Below are 21,266 nucleotides of genomic sequence, written 5' to 3' on the forward strand. Positions count from 1 at the left end.
AAAGCAACTAAAGTACACAAACATACATACTTTGCAGGCATAAAATCTCTCCAAAAGAGACTTAGGAAACCAGAAACATTACTTCTTAAAGGGAGGGGATCTGGGGTGGCTGAAGAATAAGGGGTGGCCTGGAAGGGAAACCTACCTTTCCAGGATACCCTTTTGTACCTTCCAGTTTTTGTAGAGTATAAGTATTACCATTTCTTTGTGTGTGTGTGTGTGTGTGTGTGTGTGTGTTTGAGATGGGGGAGGGGTGAGCGGGGGAGAGGGGCAGAGAAAGAGAGAATCTCCAGCAGACTGCACACTCAGCATGGAGCCCTACACGGGGCTCAATCCCATGACCCTGTGATCATGACCTGAGCTGAAATCAAGAGTCAGAAGCTCAACTGACTGAGCCGCCCAGGAGCCCGTGTGTTTGTTTTTTAAGCAAAGAAATAAAAATGAAAAACTCTGATGTTTTATCTTCAGTCTTAACTTTTACTTTAAGGGATCACTTTTACTTTATTCTGCAATGAACTTAAAAGATAGCCACCCGGGGCACCTGGGTGGCTCAGTCGGTTGAGCGTCCGACTTTGGCTCAGGTCACGATCTCACGGTCTGTGAGTTCGAGCCCCGCGTCAGGCTCTGGGCTGATGGCTCAGAGCCTGGAGCCTGCTTCAGATTCTGTGTCTCCCTCTCTCTCTGCCCCTCCCCCGTTCATGCTCTGTCTCTCTCTGTCCCAAAAAAATAAATAAACGTTAAAAAAAAAAAAAAAAAAGATAGCCACCCATGTGGTCAGATTTATTTATTCTTTACCTGTTGAAGCATTTAAAATGAACAGTTTTTACTATCAATCCTTAATGATATTATATATATACTATACTTGAGACTTTTGCTTTCTCATGGAGAAAGAAAGCCCACACATAAACCTTTAGGCCATCCATCTACTAGTCTTGCAGCTCAATTTTAATAAAAAAGCTTTACCGACAATTGGACAATTTATTCAATATGGCAGAGATATAGCAAGAGTGGTTGTAAAGTGGCTAGTAGTCTTGTAAATCAGGAGCTATGATCCTTAATCCACTGCTCAATCCACTTCAATATCTGATTGATGTTATCCTCTAGATCTTCTGGTTTATTGCTGGGCAGCTGATGTACTATTTCTTCCTTGTAGGATGCTAATGCTTCTTCATAAAGAACTTGAAAAATTTCACACTGAATATTATCTTTTAGTTTCTTCTCATTATAACCCCTGGAAGGCAATGAGAAGATAAAAAACCAGCAAAATGAATGGCATTAACTGGAGTTTTAGGAACACAAGAGAAACCGGACACTTTTAAATACATGAAATATCATGCAAAAATACTTCTTGTAGTCTATTTATTTAAATAAAATAGACTGGCACCTGTAAATATGAGACTTTTTTTTAGTTATTTATTTTTTTGATGTTTATTTATTTTTGAGCGAGAGACAGAGAGTGAGCAGGGGAGGGGAAGAGAGAGAGGGAGACAAAGAATCCGAAGCAGACTCCAGGCTCTAAGCTGTCAGCAGAGAGCCTGACATGAGGCTCGAACCCATGAACCATGAGATCATGACCTGAGCCAAAGTCGACTGAGCCACCCAGGTGCCCCAATATGAGACTTTTTTAAATATATAAGGTTTATTGAGAGACAGAGAGAGAGAGCATGAGCAGGGGAGGGCTAGAGAGAGAGGGAGAGAGAGAAAATCCTAAACAGGCTCTGCACTGTCAGCAAAGAGCCCAAATGCAGGGCTTGATCCCATGAACTGTAAGCTCATGACCTGAGCCCAAGTCCTATGCTTAACCAACTGAGCCACCCAGGTGCCCTGAGAGGCTTTTTTGACAAGAAGTTAAAACTAATATCCAATGTTTAGGTTTGTCTTAATTTCATCCCCCAAAATTTGTCATCCATTCCATTAGCAAACATATCTACCTACCTCAAGCCAGATATTGAGCTATGAGATAAATAAGAAGTGTAGAGCTTTGGTCCTAGATTTCAAAAGAAATTAGAGGAATTAAGATATAGACAGATAAAACAACGAGGTAGTGTATAAAAATGAAATACTTATGGGGGGGGCCCCTGGCTGGCTCAGTGGGTGGAGCATGCAACTCCTGATCTTGGGGTTGTAAGTTCCAGCCCAGTGTTGGGTGTAGAGATTAGTTAAAAAATAAAATCTTAGGGGTGCCTGGGTAGCTCAGTCAGTTAAGTGTCTGACTCATCGTTTCAGCTCAGATCATGGTCTCACAATTCATGAGATCGAGCCCCATGTTTGGCTGTGTGCCAACAGTGCAGAACCTGCTTGGGATTCTCTGTCTCCCTTTCTTTCTGCCCTTTCCCAGCTCACACTTGCCCTGTCTCTCTCAAAATAAATAAACTACAAAAAATAAAAAATAATATTAAAAAAAATTAAATACTTATGATAGGAACACTATATACTAATTGGGTACTTGATCATACAGATAGATGTATCTGTGCTTTACCAATTCCAAAGATGTAAAAAAAAATTAACACTATCTTTAGGCAGATATGTAAATTAGCCAACTAATTAATTAGCTAATGAAAAATATTTTTAAAAATTCATATTAGTTCAACCTTGTAACAATCAAGAGTAAATTGAATTACTTATGGGGTGCCTAGATGGCTCAGTCAGTTAAGCATCTGACTTCAGCTAGGGTCATGATCTCACGGTTCGTAGGTTTGAGCCCTGCATCTGGTCCTGTGCTGACAGCATGGAGCCTGAAGCCTGCTTCAAGTTTTGTGTCTCCCTCTCTCTCTGTCCCTCCCAGACTCACACTCTGTCTGTCTCTCTCTCAAAAATAAACATTAAAAAAAAAAGTAAATCGAACTACTGAAGGATGATTAACTGTATGAAAACATAACCAACAGAATGAGAGAAAATTTTTGCAAATCATATATCTGATAAGGGATTTGCATCTAAAATACACAAAGAACTCTTATAACTTAATTAAGAAGGAAGCATAACCCAATAAAAAACTGGGCAAAGGGTCTGAAGAGCTATTTCTCCCAAGAAGACAGACAAATGGGCAATAAGTACATGAAAAGATGCTCAATATCATTAGCGATCAAGGAAATGCAAATCAAAACCACAATGAGATACTACTTCATACCCAATGGGATGGCTACAATGAAAAGACACAACAAGTGTCCACGAGGATGTGGAAATACTAGAGCCTTCAAACATTGCTCTTAGGAAGGCAAATTGGTACAGCCACTTTGGCTAACAGTCTAACGGTTCCTCAAAAGGTTAAACATGGAGTTTATTTTATTACCCAGCAATCTCATTCTTAAACTTCATATCCAAGATAATTGAACACAACGTCCACATAAAATCACAGGCACAAATATTCACAGCAGTATTATTTACAATAGCCAAAAAATGGAAAAGACCCAAATGTCTATATTCTGGTAAGTGGATAAAAACGAAGTATTGATACATGCTGCAACATAGATGAACTCTGAAAACATTATGTTAAATAAAAGAAGCCAGACACAGAAGATCATGTACTGTAAGATTTCTTTACATAAAATGTCCAGAATAGGCAAATCCAAAGAGACAGAAGGTCAATTACTGGTTGCCTAGGGCCAGGGGACTGAGAGGAAATATGGGGAGTGACTGCTAATGGGCACAGGTTTTTGGGGAGGAGGGAGACAATGAACATTTTCCAAAATTGGCTGTAGTAACGGATGCATAGTTCTGTGAATATACTAAAAACAAATGTGTATACCTCTAATGGGTGAATTGTATGTATGTGAATTTAGCTCAGTAAAGCTGTTATTTTTTTTAAGGTGATTGATTACTTTGTAACTTTTTCAATGGCTAAAAACAAGACAAGCTCTCTCAAATTTTTTCATATCTTAGTCTTTGGCTATTTATATAAAACAGAAATCTTTTTTTTAAGATTTTATTTTTAAGTAATCTCTATACCAAAGGTGGGGCTTGAACTTACAACCCCAAGATCGAGTGCAGAATGCTCCACTGACTGAGCCGGCCAGGTGCTCCAAAACAGTAAATTTCTTCTTTTACAGATTTTAAGTAATCTCAACACCCAATATGGGGCTTGAACTTAAAACCCTGAAATCAAGAGTTGCATGGTCTACCAACTGAGCCAGCCAGGTGCCCCAAAACAATAATTTTTAATAAAAAATTTAAATTGTTTGGTTTGCAGAAAGGAATGTGTACCATATGGTCTCCATTACTTCTCTGTTAAAACACTGTTAATGTCTTTTCTCTGCCTAAAAAAGACGATTACGGTTTTAGGTCTAGCTCCAACTTTCCCCATATATTTGCTACTATACTCCTTGGTGTAAGGATTTTACAAGTATCCTATGCAGTGATGGTTAGTCAGAGCTGACTACTGTCATTGAGAACTACGAATTCTAAACCTGAACTCAGGGAAACTTTTGAAGCATTCCTTCTGAGATTGCCCCATAGATCCTCTAGAACCTCCATTTTCCTACAGCTTGACTCAAAAGACAGTGGAAAAATGTTTCCCATAAAAATTCCTCTTTTTTGTTTATTCTGGATTAAGTCTGATGCTCTCTTGGAGGGACCAACTCAAAATATATTTTAAAGGTTGGAAATGTTGATTTATCTTGTCAGTTTTTCATAAACTTTCCCATTCATGTTGTGCGGATACTTTGAGTGGGTAATGTACATTCAGCAGTCAGAGTATGTTATTGGCTTGGTTGTTTTCCCAGGAAGGTTTTACATTAAGGAAACATCATGACTAAATAGAGTTGCTGTGACAGTATATTTTATTTAATGAAACTGTCAGTTGCAGTATTCATTTACTCAGTTATAAACTATTACCTGTGTTGTACAAATGCATCTTTTTCTCTTAGATTCAGAGCGTTGGTACCATACAGACTTGGTTTATAATGAGAGACCAATAGTCACATATTCGAAAGGAATCCTTTATCATGGTTGTACTGGCTAATTTCAGGAATCTGAATAAAGGGTTATATCATACTTTAAGAATTCAGTGTTTTTCCTTTCTTACCTTGTTTCAAGTCTTTTGTACAATACACTGTTATCTGCTCGCAGCACAAAAACTATGTGAAACCAGCGTTCAGGGAAGAAATCACAACCATGGTAATCAACAATAACTCCACCTTCACTCATTTGGTTTTCTAATTCATCAACTACCTGTAAGAAAGGGACAAAAAGAATGCTCCTTTTAAAAAAAATGAGGTCAACTTTCCTATTAAATTTTTAGAAGTATACTTTATAAAAAACTTGTACTTACTCTATCTTCATCTAAAATGGGGCAATCATACTCTTCATCATAGCCATCATATAACTGCCCTAAAAGAGATTTACACTGGCTTATTAAACTAGTATTTTATAAGTAACTGTCAGTAACTTTCAATTAATTTTAGACTTTAGGAAAGGAAATATACCATCAATTACTCTTTGAGAGACTAGAGAGGGCACTAACACACAGCAGATGTCACACGGACACCAAATGTAAAGAGCAATGCTGATTAAATCAGAATTTTACCCAGAGGGAAACTTGGATAGCAATATATCTGATACAATTTTAGCTATCAAAATTGAAACCAACTAAAAAAAATGAATGATTTCAGAATTTGTGGGACTAATAGAAGAGGACTGCATTATTTTTGTTGAGCTATTTGGTGGGAAGAGGGGACACAGGGATACAGACACTCGCACACATTAACAATAGATTATCAAATATTTTAGGCTAAGGAGATGGAACTTAGTAGAAGCAACAACAGTTTCTCAATTCTAAAAATGAGCCCTCAGTCACACAGGTCCCATCTTCGTGGGGTCTGGGAAAGGAGAGTCAGTTTGACCCAAGTGCTCCTGAACAGTATTTTTACTTCTAGATTTCCAGGATCCTCAAAACCCATGGGTCGAATAAACATTTCACGAGGCAAAACAAGAATGATGGGCAGTTATAAAGAAGGCAGATTTAAATCTCATGTAAGAATTTTCCAACAAATCAAAGCTGGCTTTCAAAGGAAGTCTTGCTTTAGAAGGTGAGACATAATCCTATGCTCACCTAAATCTCTAAGAAATATGTAATAAGGCTTAGACCATCCTTTGAGCCATCTCTAAGAGCATGCTATAGTCCTCCCACATCTTTCCCTCCAATATTTTGGCCCAGGTTGAAATTAGTTTAAAATGAGCATGAGTTCTGAAGTAATAAAAGGGTAGTTCTGAGGGTCACTGGGAGGCACAGAGACAGTTGCAACTTTTTGTCCTGCCAGGACAGTGTGTGGACTCATTCTGGCCATGTGAGCACCTCTCAAGCACCTCCCTGTGTCATCTGCTTCCCTGGATTACTGCGCAATTACCAGATACTCTAGCTAAAAAAATTAAACTGTCTTGGTATTGGGAAAACTGGATAATGATTTACAAATAATCTAAATCCCGTATACTATAAATTGGATTAAAGAGCCAATTGTTTAATTCAAAGACAATTAGTGGAAAATTTAATCTGTAAAGGAATGATTTATTTGAGTTTGTTCATTTTAAAACACATAAAATGCTAAATCTCTGTTCAGTGAAAAATAATGTAGCAATAAAAACAACTACTGGGAGAAATTTTTGTAGTAGGACAAAGGCCTGAAATGTAGATTACATAATGACCTTCAAAATCAAGATTAAAAATACGTACCTTAACAAAAAAGAATTCACACACAATGAAAATAATTAATAAACATATGATGAAAAAATGTTGGACTTTCCCGGCTATTAAAGAGATATAAATTAAAATTACCCTTTTTATGCCTGTTGCATTAATCATATATGTATATAATAAATTGGAAATGTATTTCAAAAATAATTTTAGGGGTGTCCGGGTGACTCAGTTGAGTGTCCAACTTCGGCTCAGGTCATGATCTGATCATCAGTTCATGGGTTTGAGGAGTGTGTCCGGGTCTATGCTGTCATCATGGAGCCGGCTTCAGATCCTCTGTTTCCCCCTCCCTCTGTACCTCCCCACTCACACTCTCTTAAAAATAAAGAAGACATTTAAAAAATAATTTTAAAAATAAAAATGTCATACCCATTCATAGATTTCCTCTACCATTTAATTTCTAGCCAGAAAAAATTTTAAGTGATAAAATAAACATTCAACAATAGGAAAAACTTAAATCTCGGTTTACTAGTTTGATGAAATATTATGTAATTAAAGTTAAGAAAATAAATATTAGGTAGTATTATGTAGTATGGACTAGGTCACACATGATAAATGCTTATGACACAAAGGGTAAAACATAAAAAGCAGAATTCAAAGTTGTAATAGGGCCAAAGATCAGAAATACAAAAGATGGAAATAAATTAGGATTTGGAGTACTTTTTTGGTGTATTATTTTTACAACGCCACAAAATCTAATACCTACTGTTGATTCCATACTATGTAGGAATCTGCAGTAGATAAATACTGAGGTTCCTTCATATTTTAAATCCTTAACTCTCAAGACTAGTGAAATCGTTTAAAAATATGCTATCTAAAATAGAGACAACCACTGCAATATTGAGTCAGAATTAAAGTCTTTATACCACAATGCTGAAATGCAGGATTTCTTAAATCATGTTAATGTAGTTGAATAGTGTAATCCAACCTTTAAAACATTCATTTCAAAAAACACCTATCAAATACCTACCATGTACAAGTGCCTGTAGGGATAATAAGGATTTAATAATGAGCACAATGACCAAGAAGGCAAACGTAGTCTTTCCCTTAAAGAGTTTACAATAAAATTAGAGAGGACAAAGTAACCTGGAAATTATAATAGGATAATACTTTAAAAGTGGAACATTAGGGAAGGCTTCCTGGAGGAAGTGACTTTTAAGTGGAGACTTGAAGCAGGGACCTAGGGAAAAAAGGTAGGGATGACTATTTTCAACAGAGAAAAACAATATTCAAAGGCAGAGAGAATTAAGAGGGCAAGACTCAAGGGAGGGAAAGTTTCTTAGACTATGTATAAAATAGGTGATAAAGGGTCAGGTAAATTGAGGCCAGATCAAAAAGGGTTGCAGAGTTAGACTTAACCTAAGGCAAAGTAAAATCATTAAAACATTTTAAGCCTGAAATGACAGGATCAATTACAAATTTTTAAAAATTATTTTGGTTTCTCCATAGAGAATAAGTTAGAAGGAAGCAAATCCAGAAACAGGGATACCAGATCAAGGCTACTGCAGAATTTTAGGTGAGTGATAATTATAACCTGTACCATAGGGAATGGAGAAATGGATTCTAAAGTTCATTTTAGGGGCGCCTGCGTGGCTCAGTCAGGTAAGCGTACAGCTCTTGATTTCACCTCAGGTCATGATCTCATGGTTTGTGAGATCAAGTCCTGCATTGGACTCTGCACGGGCAGAGCAAAGCCTATTTGGGATTCTCTCTCTCCCTCTCTCTCTCTGCCCCTCCCCGGCTTGTGCTTGCTCTCAAAAAAAAAAAAAAAATAAATAAATAAATCCTTTAAAGTTCATTTCAAATTTCATGGGGTCCCTGGTGACTCAGTGGGTTGAGCGTCCAACTTTGGATCAGATCATGGTCTCTGAGTTCGGGAGTTCGAGTACCGCGTCAGGCTCTCTGCTGTCGGTACAGAGCCCACTTGGCATCCTCTGTCCCCCTCTCTCTGCTTCTCCCCCACTTGTGCCCTCTAGCTCTTTAAAATAAACATTAAAGGGTGCCTGGGTGGCTCAGTCAGTTGAGTATCCGACTTCGGCTCCAGTTATGATCTCACGATTCGTGGGTTCGGGCCCGTGTTCATGCTCTGTGCTGACAGCTCAGAGTCTGGAGCCTGCTTCGGATTCTTTGTCTCTCTCTCTCTAGCCCCTCCCCTGCTCATGCTCTGTCTGTCTCTGTCTCTCAACAGTAAATAAATGTTAAAAAAAAAAAAAAGTTTAAAAAAAACATTTAAAAAAAGTTCATTTCAAATTTCTGAAAAAAACGGAAAAAGGTATGCTACTTTATTATTTTTTTATGTATGCCACTTTACAAAGTTTCAGTTGGAAGTCAAATTTAGAGCTAAGTACAGGATCCTAATCTAGAAACAATCAAAAGGCTTGAATTGATTAACCTACCAAAAGCTTAGAAAATTCAATTTTCTCAACAAAGTTTTATGATTTAAAGTTAGTTGCAGAAAACAAATTGTGGGGCCAAAGTTAAATGGCTTAAGTTCTTACCTCAAAAGATCTTCCTACCTGTTGTTAGTCAAGCAATAAAATCATTACATTTTAACTGCCCTCCTAGAGTTTATACTCACATGAAAGCTGTTCTTTAATGATGTTGGATGCTAACTATTTCGTTGCTATTGCCAATATTTAAAACATTTTCAGATTTCTTACTTTGTACTTTTTTTTTTTTTTTTTTTAAGTAAGCTCCATGCCCAATGTAGGGGTTGAACTCACAACCCTGTGATCTTGAGTCCCATGCTCTACAGACTCAGCCAGCCAGGCACCCCCTCCCCAACCCCGATTTCTTACTTTGAAAAATTTACATTTACCTCAATCCAACAAGAAGCTTATAACTGTAATGCAATTAGTACAAGAAGCTAATTGGTTTAGAAAGATATAGTGCTTTGATACCTGACCTTTTATGTAGAGAAAAGCACAATAAATCCTACTTAGAGGTTAGTGAGCACCAAAGATGTGACATTTGAGTTGGGTCTTTCTCTCTTTTTTTAAGAATCTCAAGCACGATCCACGCTTAGTGCAGAGCCTGGCGCAGGACTCCATCCCACAACCCTGGGATCATGACCTGAGCGGAAATCAAGAGTCAGCCACTCAACTGAGTCACCCAGGCGCCCCCCTTGAGTTGGGTCTTTTAAAGAGTTGTTTAAAAGGCAGATTAAAAAAAAAAAAAAAAAAAAGGCAGATAAGGGCATCTCCAGGTAAACGGAACAGCACTTGTAAAGACCTGGAGGTCAATTCCCAGTGAGGAACAAGCGCACTGTGTGCAGAATGAAGGGAACCTAGGGGAGTGGCTGCAGGTAAGGCTAAAGGTAAACTCAAACCAGTTCATAATCCATACATTACAGATGATGGACTTTATCAGAAAAAGTTCAAGTCTTATTTATTCCCTCTCCCTCTTCTTTATAAAGGACATAATAATGGCATAGAAGAGGAAAATATACTAAAGAGTAGGAGATTTAGGAGAAATGGGCTTGAAAATAGGATAGGGATACCATAGGGATTTTTCAGGCAAACCACCAAGATTTACGGGGCAAGTGGATCTGTATTAGCATGTTTGTGTTTCTATGCGAGGGGAACAAGAATCAAGCATGAGCAAGTAGTCAGGATTTCAGAGCATGTGCTTCTTAAATGTTTTAGTTTGTGAAAAGGTCTGGCAACTGTCAAGAAGGTGATTACCTTTAGTAGGATCTTGAAAAAAAAATTTTTTTAATGTTTATTATTGAGAGACAGAGACAGGGCATGAGCATGGGAGGGGCAGAGAGAGAAGAGGAGACACAGAATCCGAAGCAGGCTCCAGGCTCTGAGCTGTCAGCAGAGCCCGACACGGGGCTCAAACTCACGGACTGTGAGATCATGACTGGAGTCAAAGTTGGACACTTAACCGACTGAGCCATCCAGGTGCCCCGAAACTGGGCTCTTTTAAAAGGGAGTAACTGGGGCGCCTGGGTGGCGCAGTCGGTTAAGCGTCCGACTTCAGCCAGGTCACGATCTCGCGGTCCGTGAGTTCGAGCCCCGCGTCGGGCTCTGGGCTGATGGCTCCGAGCCTGGAGCCTGTTTCCGATTCTGTGTCTCCCTCTCTCTCTGCCCCTCCCCCGTTCATGCTCTGTCTCTCTCTGTCCCAAAAATAAATAAAAACGTTGAAAAAAAAAATTAAAAAAAAAAAAGGGAGTAACTAGTCCAGAGTGAATGAGATTACTAAAGGGAGGGGCAAAACTACAATACAGCTGCAGTGAAATTATGGGGGAATACGTGTATGTAGGAGGATCACATGCAGACTGGGAGACAGCAGTGCTGGAGGGGCCACCAGGGAGGTTAGCTTCAGAGCCTTCCAGGGGTAGCTTCCAGTGGAGGAAAAAAAATGGGATAAAGAGGTTAGAGCGGGGATAGCAAGCGTTTTCTGTAAAAGGCCAGATAGCAAACACTTCATGCTTCGTGCGCTAGTCTTCAGCTAATGTGGTTTCTATAAAAAACAGCAGTTTGTCAACTTCTGGATTACAAAGAGATCAAGATTTTAAGTGCTGAGGGCTCAGCTATGCATAACAATGTTCCAAATGGACCCAACGTTAATAGAATTGTATCACTTTGTCTAGACATATGGGGATCCTGGGGTTTATGACCAGAGGCTGAAGACTGATAAACTTGTGGCAGGAAAATTAAGGACGCTGTTAAGTAATTAAGTGATCGCATAAGGGAAAGTAAGACTCTGAGACTGGAGTAACAGGGTAAAAAAGCATTCTTAGCCATATCATATTTAGGACTCCCCATTTTATTAAGCTTAATTCCTTACCTAATTTTTCCTACCTTGGTTCCACATGGCATAAGTCTCTTACAAATGATATAGCAACTCAACAGGTTACTAGAATGGCAATAAATTCTATTTAGACAGATTTATTTAAAACAAGTGGGTTGTTTTTGGTCTTATTGCTTTATAGCAGGGTTCTCAATCTCAAATACTGATGTTTTGAGCTTGATAATTCCTTTATGGGAACGGAGGGTTATTCTGTGAATTGTGGGATGTTCAACAGAATCCCTGGCTTCCACTCCAGTCCTGACTACTGAAAGTATTCAGAAATTGCCAAAAGTCCCCTGAAAGGCAAAAATCACACCTAGTTGGGAACCACTCCTTTACAGATGATTACATGGTTTCTCTTAAAATATATCACTATTTGAGAAAAATGAACAGGTAGGGGTCTCAGTATATTTTCTAGTTAAGATTTTCAGATACATTCAAATAGCATCTGGAGAAAAGAACAATCTGGTACATTATGAAAAACCCTATAGAGTACTTTATCTAACACCATGTTAAGAGAGACCAGAAATCCTTTATCCGGCGTTATGGGAGAAGTGGGGGAACCCAAGGCTTAGATTCTACCTTATGAAACAATCTCATCAATAAAATACAGAGGACATTTGGGACTATATACTCCATTAGGTGTACATACACTGGCTAAAAGTGTTGAGTACAAGTACACCAGGAACCAACTGTCTAGTGTTATTATTCCTCTCATACTATTCGTGATAAATTATATAGCAACTTCATTACATTTAGAAATGTTAAAGTCAGTGGGTAAGAGAAACTGGAAGACAAGACTGAAACTGACAACTGTATGGGACTGTGAAATCACTTGTCAAATTCAACAGGCAAAGAAGAAAACCAGATTTTATATAGGTATAAAATGGGGAGACTGACTAGCCTTGTACAACAGCAAATAAATACCTAAATTTTATGAACTATAAATACCTGGATTAAAATATCACCATGAGTGACATCTGGATGGCTCAGCAGTTAAGCATCTGATTCTTGGTTTAGGCTCAGGTCATGATCTCATGGTCATGGGATGGAGCCTCACATCAGGCTCCAGGTTGAGTGTGGAGCCTCTTTGGGATTCTCTCTCTCTCCCTCTCTCTCTCTGCCTCTTAGTTGAGTGTGTACGCATGCACTCTCTCAAAACACTGAAAAAAAATATGAGCATGATACTTATAGCATCAAGAATATGACAAAGCTAAGATGTACAAAACTGACCTGCAAAAAAGGATACTGGGGAAAAAAAGATATTGCGGGGGAGGCAAGTGAGCAAGGGGCAGAGAATCCCAGGAGCAGCAGGAGCGGGGGGGGGGGGGGGGCAGGAAGGGGGGGAGAGAGAGAGAGAGAGAAGGAGAACGTGGGGCTCACCTGAAGCAGGGCTCATGCGACATGGGGCTCAAGCTCACCAACCATGAGATCATGAGCTGAGCCGAAGTCAGATGCTTAAGGACTGAGCCACTCAGGTGCCCTACTGGAAAAAAATTTTTTGCAATTTTAAAGTGGAACGATAATGGGAGACCCATCAAAGGTCCTTAAATACAACCAAAGAGATAAAAAAAATAGGACCTAGGAAGAAGTTAATAATTGACAGATTATTCATCAAAACAGATGAAGTGGTCTCTCCAAAAGAGACATAGTTCTATGAGAGTGACTTATACACTAGGGATCATACTGTGGTCTAAACATCTGAACACACCAGAAGTAACACTCTAGTGGTAATGAATAGGCCACAACAACTTCAAGTTGTTTTAAGGGTTATTCCTGTTGGTGACACAAAGAAAACTGCTTCTAAAAACATAATTGCCAAAGTACCAACAAAGTAATGAACAACTTTATTTTTTACACTTGAAGGCTGATGAAAAACCATTACTAATCCTATTAAAGAAAATCCAACAACTCAGAGAGGGTAACTATATTTACTCATTAAATACAATTTACATGTTCTACAACACAACATGAAAACACCCAGCATGCATGTTTAATCTCAGTACAATGGATTCAAGACCAAGTACACATGTTACAAGCATCAAAGCTAGATTACAAATTATCATAGTCATCATCATCGTCGTCATCATCATCATCATCATCTTCTCGTTTTCTTTTCAATGCATTTGCTGATTCACTGGCAGTATTTTGTGATGACACCATGTTAGTGGTTATAAGAATGTTCTTGGACCCAATTAATGATGGATTAATTAGAACATTCTGAACTGCAGATGTTGCAGGAATTGATGCTTTTACAGTTGGGGACTGTGAAGTGGGCATCTGTACTGTAAACCTTTGCCCTGTGAGGGACATTGGAGTCCCTACTTTAGTTGACACAGACATGGTTTGTGGGGTTGGCGTGCCAAGCGTGGGAGTACTTGGTCTGCTAGTAACTGAACCAACACTTAACCGCGGAACTGTTATTCTTCCCGCAGAAGTAGATGCCTTTTTTTGTAAAGACTTAAGTCTATAGTTTGGAGCAGTCAAGCAATATCTATCAGGTGGCAACCTGGGGCCTGAATATGGCTTGATTAAGGGCAAAGGAGTTTGATTTCTTTGCCTTGCAATATCTAATAAAAAATCTCTTGGGGGAGGAGAGGTAAAAGACTGATCAGCACGACACTGGATTGCCAATCGCACATCATCTGCATCAACAGTAGCTTTCTTAGCATGGCTTGAATAAATTTTTGCATCATCTAGAATTGTGGTCACATATCGGAAGGCAAACTCCAACATCTGATTTATAACTCTTGGCTCATATTCTGTAATCCCCATATCCTTCAGGATTTGTGCCATCATCTGTGCATCTTTCGGCATGCTCTTGGGAGAAGCCATCTTGCCAGAATCCATGATATCCGTTGATCAGACTTTAGATCATTTGAAAAAAATATGTACATTAGATCAAACCTGAAATAGTTACTTTAGTAGCAACTGTCAGGAACTTTCTAAATTTTAAATACTGTTAAAATTGTGAAAATATATTTAAAATTTTTAAATATTAAATCTTTTTAATTTTAATGAGGCACACTTAAAAGTCCCCTTTACTTAAATTTATGGAGTTTCCACCCTATCCAAATCATTACAGGATATACAAAAATGAAGACACAAATAAGGGAGTGATAAAAGACTGGGGGGAAACGGTAAAATAAATAAAAACATTTATCACTTCAGAATAATGTTCAGTTGTGTGCAGGCATGCAACTATCAAATGAATCTAAGAAAAAAAAGAACAGTCATGTCCTACTGACTGAGTTCAAAATAATGTGTCCTTCCAGTGAGAGCAATATACTATCTCCACAGATACGCTTAGTAGTACCCACACTTTTATGTGTTTGTCCATCTCAAAAACATTCTCCCCAAATCCCATCTCTTCATGGAAACATTCCCAATTATTACCTCTCAAAAAAAAAAAAAAAAAAAAAAAAAACCCAAAACAAAACACAACAACAAAAAACTATTGGCCAAGAGGGCAGGGGAGGATGGGATGTAACAGTCAAAACAACCAGAACACAGTATTATACACTTATTTTCTCTTTCTATGGGTCCTCAACAGAGCATCAATTCCTTAAAAGCACTGTCTCTGCTTTTTGTACCTCTCACAAATATAGTACTAACTCCATTATCTACTCTCTTTAAAAAAACCAAAAAACCAAAAAAAACAAAAACTAGCACCAAAGTATCCCTTACCTTCTCGAGCTAAATCACCCACATTAATGTATTTCAGTCCTGATCTTGATGCAAGTTCTTTGCCTAGGGTGGTTTTTCCAACCCCTGGTGTACCTGTAAGACAAGCCACAGAAGAATACTGTTCATAAAATACTTGTTAGACTTCAGCCACCTATATACCCTTCTTAAAGTGCTTAACAACTGAAATGAAAAATTTCCTAATTAGCAATCCTCTGTGAATTACTATACACTATGACCTAATCAAAGTTACTCAAAGCCTGCTGGATAGCAGAATCTTGCCAAGTATATCTGATCTATCAGGAGTAAGGCTTGGGTGATTCTGATACCAATGCACAGACTGCCTGCCACCATAACAGATACTCCAATAATAACACTAGTGATCTCAAATTACCATCATTTATTTGCTTTCATTTTTAAAAAATGAAGAAATTATTCATGGAAAAAATTTAACCAGTATGAGGGACAAATCTCATTTTCACTACTGGCTCCACTACCTCTTCCTTAGAGGTAACCACTGAAAAGCAGTTTCTTTGATCTTTCTCAAGAAATCCTAATGCCTATGTGTTTGTGTATACACATGTGTATTTATATATATGGCAACCCATATATATACACATATGTGCATATGTATATATATTACATATGTATTACACGCATTTTTATATAATAAACACACCATACGTTCATTGCCTTTCAGATAAATAGCAGTACTAGGCATTGTTCTTCACTTTTCCTTTTTTTACATCTATTTTATTTCAAAATAATCAAATGTGTAATTTTCAGCTCAGAACAGGTTAGAGCCAGTGAAGTTATAAAACTTGGTTATTATAATAATTAAAGATAACAGAGACAAATCATGCCTCCGTTTACAGGACAAGAACTTTTACAAGTCCACTGTAATACACCAAGTTTGAACCCTGGACTATCCTGTGTTTGTTTGTTTTTTCCTGGACTACTGTGTTTTCCATAAAATGTTCACCTTTAGGTTTTTGACAGTACGGCTGGATACTAAAATACCAGGACCCTGGCTGACCCCAACAGTTCAGAAGTTGTAGTGTCGTCCCCTAAGGAATCATAATAGGTAAACAGATTACTATCTGTAGCTTTCAGAAACTGACAAGACGTGGGCGCTGTCAACAAGATTATGCTTTGTTAAATAATAAACTTCTACTGCTTTGTTGCCAGGAAGAGCGTCTCAATTTTTGTGTTCCAACACCATCTACACCCATTTGACTTTTGCATGAATGCCCCATGATGCTATTAACTACAATTTAATAAACATTTAAACAGCTAACAATAGTCTTTAAAATCATAATGCGAAAGTTCAGTAGGCCTCCCGTATAACAAGCGCCCTGCATAAGGGTACAAAGACCGAGAAGGGACGAATCTATCATCCCAGGAACTTTAGTGCATCTAAACAAGAGAAACGATCAGGGATGCTCAGTGGGTGCCTTTTCTTTTTGAAAGGAAAAAAACAAACAGAAAAGAGCTTCTGACGCTAACTCAACATACAGCAAGTTAACCAAACTATGTCACAAATATCCGAACCCTTTTACCCAAAAGTGATTATCAGACACCAAGGAAAATGAAACATGGCCAAGAAAGGCCTAAGAACGAGGCATCCAGCATTAAATACAAAACGACTGCCTTACATTATCTCGCTTAAAACTCTAAACACAACCCTACCAAAGAAAAAAATCAACAGCCATTTTACAAACAAAAACCAGATTCCCAAAGATTCGGCAGAATCAGATTTCTTGCCAGAAAAGGGACCAGGACAGGTCTCTCTCTCTCTCCCTACCTCACCGAGTGACCTCAGGCCAAAAGAATAACGTTCCCCGCCCCCACCCCGCCTCCCGCAACGGTCGGAGGACCAGGTCTAGAGGCCGGGACCACAGCCACGCCGCGCCGCCCTCCACTAGCCTCGAAACACCGAACGGCACGGCCCCCTTTCTGGCGCCCGACGCCCCACAGCACTCAGGTCCGTAGCCTGCCCGCAGCCCAGCGCCTCCCCGCCGCGCGCCTGACCGGTGAGCAGGATGTTCGGAAGCAACATGGTCCTCACCGCGCTGGCTCTGGGCGCCTTGGCTCACGCACTCTACGCACGACAGGGAGGAGCTGAAAGGGGCGAGCTGCGGCAAGCGCCAGCGGCCTCGGGGTTCTCGAGGCCCTCCGCGGCGCTCGCGGCCCATCTCTACCGCCTAGTCACTGAACATTGCTTACCTGGCCTTCTATAGCACGTTTTCAGTGCAGTGTCCCAGGCTGGTGCACAGGTCAGGTCCGCGTTCTGGGTCAGGCAATGCGGTAGATGCCTAAGCCACAGGCGCCGTTGGCGGCCGCCCTTCTGCCTGTGTCGCGGAAGCGCCGACGGGTCTAAAAGGTCCCCGGGAGGCGGGACCTCTGAGAGGCTCGGCGCTGAGCCCGGGTAGGGCCAGGTGGTTGCCCTTCCGCTGGTGGAGAGCTTGGGCTCCTCCGCTCCTCTCCGCCCACGAGGGGGATGCAGCTCCCGGAAAGTAAGGCCGCCGCGGCTGCGGCTGTAGTATATATATGTTCTAGAGACTCGAACCCATCTCTGCCTTAACGCCTCCCCGAGCTCTCTTCGCTCCTCCTCCCCACCTGCCCATCCCATTTGAAGATGAGAGGGTGGGGGTGCAGAACTCTGGCCTGGGGTCGGGGCACGCGAACGCATCTCGGCTGATTAGTAGCTTTGACGTTTGACGAATGTCTGGTCTTAGTATCTCCCCGCAGTGTGTGTGGCGGAGGGGTGGGAGGGTGAGTAGGCCAGAAATATTCTTGAAGGTCTTTTCTACCTCTGACGTCTCATTTCAGGAAACTGGCATCCATCATCTGGGACAGTTACTTTTCTTTTTTAAAGGAGGTAATTGTCAGTCTTGTTTCCAAAGAGCGACCAGAGTCCTGACCGTAAAAACAGTCTGCATCTTTTATTTCGACCTGCCAGCTATATTTATCCAACAGGTGTTTTTTTCCACCTATGTATCTCTGAAACTCCAAAGCAAAAACCTCTCTAATCATGAACAATTTGTGTGTGTTGGGGGGGGGGAGGTGTACAGTTTGTTTTATCGTGTATGGAAGCTTTTACACATAAACTGTGTACATCCAAACCATAAAGCCCAATACACTTTCCAATTTATAAGTTTGCAGACCTTAAACTTTGCTTCTAGCTAATTTAAAATTGGTGAATTCACTAGTTTATATAAACATTAAAGAATTATTAAAGTCAGAAAATACAGTGTTACCTGCAAATTTCCTAGTATGTTCAATTAAGGAAAACAGTTACAGTTATTATACAGTTAGATTTAAACTCTTTTTCCAAAATAAGTGGAAGTATGAATTTGTTATGTGGTCAGTTTTTTTTTTTTTTTTAATTTTGTGGGGAAAAAAAACCTGCAGTGGTAATTTAAAATGAAGGAAATTTTAATTTTCAGCATAAGAACACAAATAGAATTGTCTGATTTTTTTTTTTTACTGACAAAATGTGAAGTATGTGTTTTTTCTGTTTTCTCTAATATATTATTGAGTACATGTGAAAGACAACGCTTAACACAAGTAGTTTACTTGACATTGTTGTAGTAATTGAAAGTACACTTTGTTGTAGCATTTTGACTTTGTTATATATATTTGCTATGTTGTCTTTCACTAGTTTTTCAACTTCTCTTATCCTGTTGATTACAATGGTATATGTCACCATACCTCTATTTTACAGTTTTTCCTATTTTGAAATTTTTTTCTTTTTTTTCTCTAGGTGAAGTATACTTTAATGTACTACAGGTTGTATACTACGGATGGGAACTATTAAAGTTTATAATGTCAAAAACTTTTCTTAGACCAAAGGTATCTTCCACAAAGGTATGACACACTAAAATGGCCATGTAATAATTGTCCAAAAAGAATGGTAAATTTTGTGTATGTTCTTAATGACTTATTATTGCCATCAAAGTAACAATGCCCAGTATGTGATGTAATTAATGATCTAAAAATTGTGATAGTGAGTTGTGAAGTGACTAAAACCACAATTTTAAAAAAGTGATTATAATCTCAGTTGCAAAGAAAAGCCTGAAAACTCTTAAATGAAAGGTCAGTAGAAGAAAAAGAAATATATGAGTCTTAGTTGGTGTTAAAGTGTAACAACAAGCCGTGCCTCTTAGAAACCTTAGTTCTCACTAAGGCTAGTGGGCAGAGTAAGATGGGGGTCAGGTTGCATCATACTCATTTGCAGGGTACCTATTTTCTAGTGGTGGGTCTTATTTTTCTTTGATCTTAAATAAGTGACTAAACTTTGCTCTTTCCCAGTCTTTTTTCTTTTTTTTCCAGTGATGGGAGTCCACATTTATATAAGAAATAAAACTGTAAATTGTATAAGTAACCTGCAGATCAGAACTATGAGATCGGGGTGCCTGGGTGGCTCAGTTATTTAAGGCTCTGATTTTGATTTCGGCTCAGGTCATAATTTCATGATTTGTGAGTTTGAGCCCTTGAGTGAGGTTCTGAGTGGCAGTGTAGAGCCTGCTTGGGATTCTCTTTCTGCCTCTCTCTCTGCCCCTCCCTTCCTCCTGTGCTCTCGCACAGTCATTCTTTCTCTCTCTGTCTCTCTCTGTCTCTCTCTCTCAAAAATAAATATACATATAAGAAAATAGAATTAGGGCGCCTGGGTGGCTCTGTCAGTTAAGCACCTGACTTCAGCTCACATCATGATATGTGGTTTGTGAGTTCGAGCCTGCATTTGGGCTGTCTGCTGTGAGCGCAGAGCCCATTTTGGATCCTTTGTCTCCCTCTCTCTGTGCCTCTCCCCTGATCTCAAAAATACATAAACATTAAAAAAAAAAAAAATTGCGAGATCAGATTTGCTATCAAAAGGTTTACTATAGCAAATGATATTTTTACATACTCTTAAAATACAAGAAAAGAGCCAAAATTGTAGTGCCACTAACAGTCTTGGAGAAGAGGAAATGAATTAGGTGGCTGTGACTGAATTTTTTTCCCACAGGTCTTCATTCCTTTACCCACTGGTGATAATATTCCTAACTTTTTGTCCTTAAAGTGGGAGTGAAGTGTGACTTTCATTCCTAAAATACTTCTAAATCTCAACTTGCATTTCCTTAGCATTGTCTAATATGTGGTACACAACTATGGCTGAGTATTCAATGAAAATGTACCCTAGGTTTCCCCTTGTTAGCCAGCCAGGGAATTTCAAAAGCCAGTACTAAGCTAGGTTTTTCTAGATTTACACTGTAGGAATGTTAAGAAAATTCATCTTAAAAATTTTAGTTACTAAAAAGAAATTTTTAATACTCCCAAATACTTTTAGGTTTTGTTGTTTTTTTTTAATGTTTGCTTATGTTTGAGAGAGCGCAAGAGCACACAAGCCAGGGAAGAGTGGAGAGAGAGGGACACAGGATCTGAAGCAGGCTCTCCGTTGTCAGCATAGAGCCCTTCGTGGGGCTCGATCTCACGAGTGTGAGATGATGACCTGAGCCGAAATCAAGAGTTGGACGCTTAACCAACTGAGCCACCCAGACACCCCTAAATATTTTTAGGGTTAAATTGCTTAATTCGTCATTTTTCTCTGTGTATCCTTACAAAGGATTCTAAAGAAAAGTTAATGATAAAGGGAACTGTAGAGAGACCAACAGTTTCTAGAGACCAGAAGCACGTGAAATAGAACTCACTGATTTTCCTGTTCTATTATCCCAATTCTGTTTTCCTAGACAAATCTAAGAAACAGATCATCCTCCTTGGAAAACCTGCCTCCCTTTATTGAAAATAATATTTGCTTTACAGGCTAAAGAGAAATATAATCAAGTCATAATTAGAAATTATTCATAGCGGGGTGCCTGTGTGGCTCATTCAGTTGAGCATACGCCTTCATCTCAGGTCCTGATCTCACGGCTCATGAGTTGGAGCCCCACATTGGGCTCTGTGCCAGCAGTGCTGCGTCTGCTTGGGGTTCTCTCTCTTACCTCTCTCTGAACCTCCCCCACTGGTGCTTTCTTTCTCTTTGACAATAAATAAACTTAAAAAAAGAACAAATTATTCATAGCATCAGGATTCTTAGACTGTACCTTCATAAAAGTTAAAG

General features: G+C 39.2%; 3 protein-coding genes across 7 annotated transcripts in view; 1 reads left to right on the plus strand and 2 right to left on the minus strand.

Annotated features, from left to right (window-relative positions):
* Nucleotides 1-759: 759 nt before the first annotated feature.
* On the minus strand, nt 760-17,251 carry AK6 (adenylate kinase 6). The gene is made up of 5 exons (XM_047087595.1): nt 17,198-17,251; nt 15,170-15,262; nt 5,267-5,325; nt 5,021-5,166; nt 760-1,231 (listed from the first exon to the last, which is right to left on the minus strand). The coding sequence occupies exons 1-5, from the start codon at nt 17,223-17,225 to the stop codon at nt 1,039-1,041; spliced, it is 519 nt and encodes a 172-aa protein (XP_046943551.1). The 5' UTR covers nt 17,226-17,251; the 3' UTR covers nt 760-1,038.
* On the minus strand, nt 13,298-15,259 carry TAF9 (TATA-box binding protein associated factor 9). The gene is made up of 2 exons (XM_047087580.1): nt 15,170-15,259; nt 13,298-14,349 (listed from the first exon to the last, which is right to left on the minus strand). The coding sequence occupies exon 2, from the start codon at nt 14,330-14,332 to the stop codon at nt 13,535-13,537; it is 798 nt and encodes a 265-aa protein (XP_046943536.1). The 5' UTR covers nt 14,333-14,349; nt 15,170-15,259; the 3' UTR covers nt 13,298-13,534.
* A 357-nt stretch (nt 17,252-17,608) lies between the features above and the next one.
* RAD17 (RAD17 checkpoint clamp loader component) overlaps nt 17,609-21,266 on the plus strand; it is a 37,231-nt gene continuing 33,573 nt past the window's right edge. For 3 of the 5 annotated variants that reach the window (XM_047087607.1, XM_047087636.1, XM_047087645.1), the window contains exons 1-2: nt 17,609-17,682; nt 18,933-19,036. In XM_047087607.1, coding sequence (XP_046943563.1) covers nt 17,667-17,682; nt 18,933-19,036 — 120 coding nt within the window. In that variant the 5' untranslated portion in view covers nt 17,609-17,666. Of the gene's footprint in view, nt 17,683-17,998; nt 18,146-18,932; nt 19,037-21,266 lie in introns of those variants that run through there. The other 2 variants (XM_047087617.1, XM_047087627.1) reach the window with 2 other exon arrangements.

The sequence above is a fragment of the Lynx rufus genome, unplaced genomic scaffold (assembly GCF_022079265.1).
Source record: "Lynx rufus isolate CCGP_SWC_20201006 ecotype Redwood Valley unplaced genomic scaffold, mLynRuf1.p SCAF_1, whole genome shotgun sequence".
NCBI lineage: Eukaryota > Metazoa > Chordata > Mammalia > Carnivora > Felidae > Lynx > Lynx rufus.

Coding starts and splice junctions, on each gene's coding strand:
- TAF9 (XM_047087580.1), bottom strand. CDS start 14,332: ATGGATTCTGGCAAGATGGCTTCTCCCAAGAGCATGCCGAAAGATGCA.
- AK6 (XM_047087595.1), bottom strand. CDS start 17,225: ATGTTGCTTCCGAACATCCTGCTCACCG. Junction 5,326..15,169: donor GGGTGATTTAGCTCGAGAAG/GTAAGGGATACT, acceptor AATCTCTTTTAG/GGCAGTTATATGATGGCTAT. Junction 1,232..5,020: donor TACAAAAGACTTGAAACAAG/GTAAGAAAGGAA, acceptor ATTGCCTTCCAG/GGGTTATAATGAGAAGAAAC.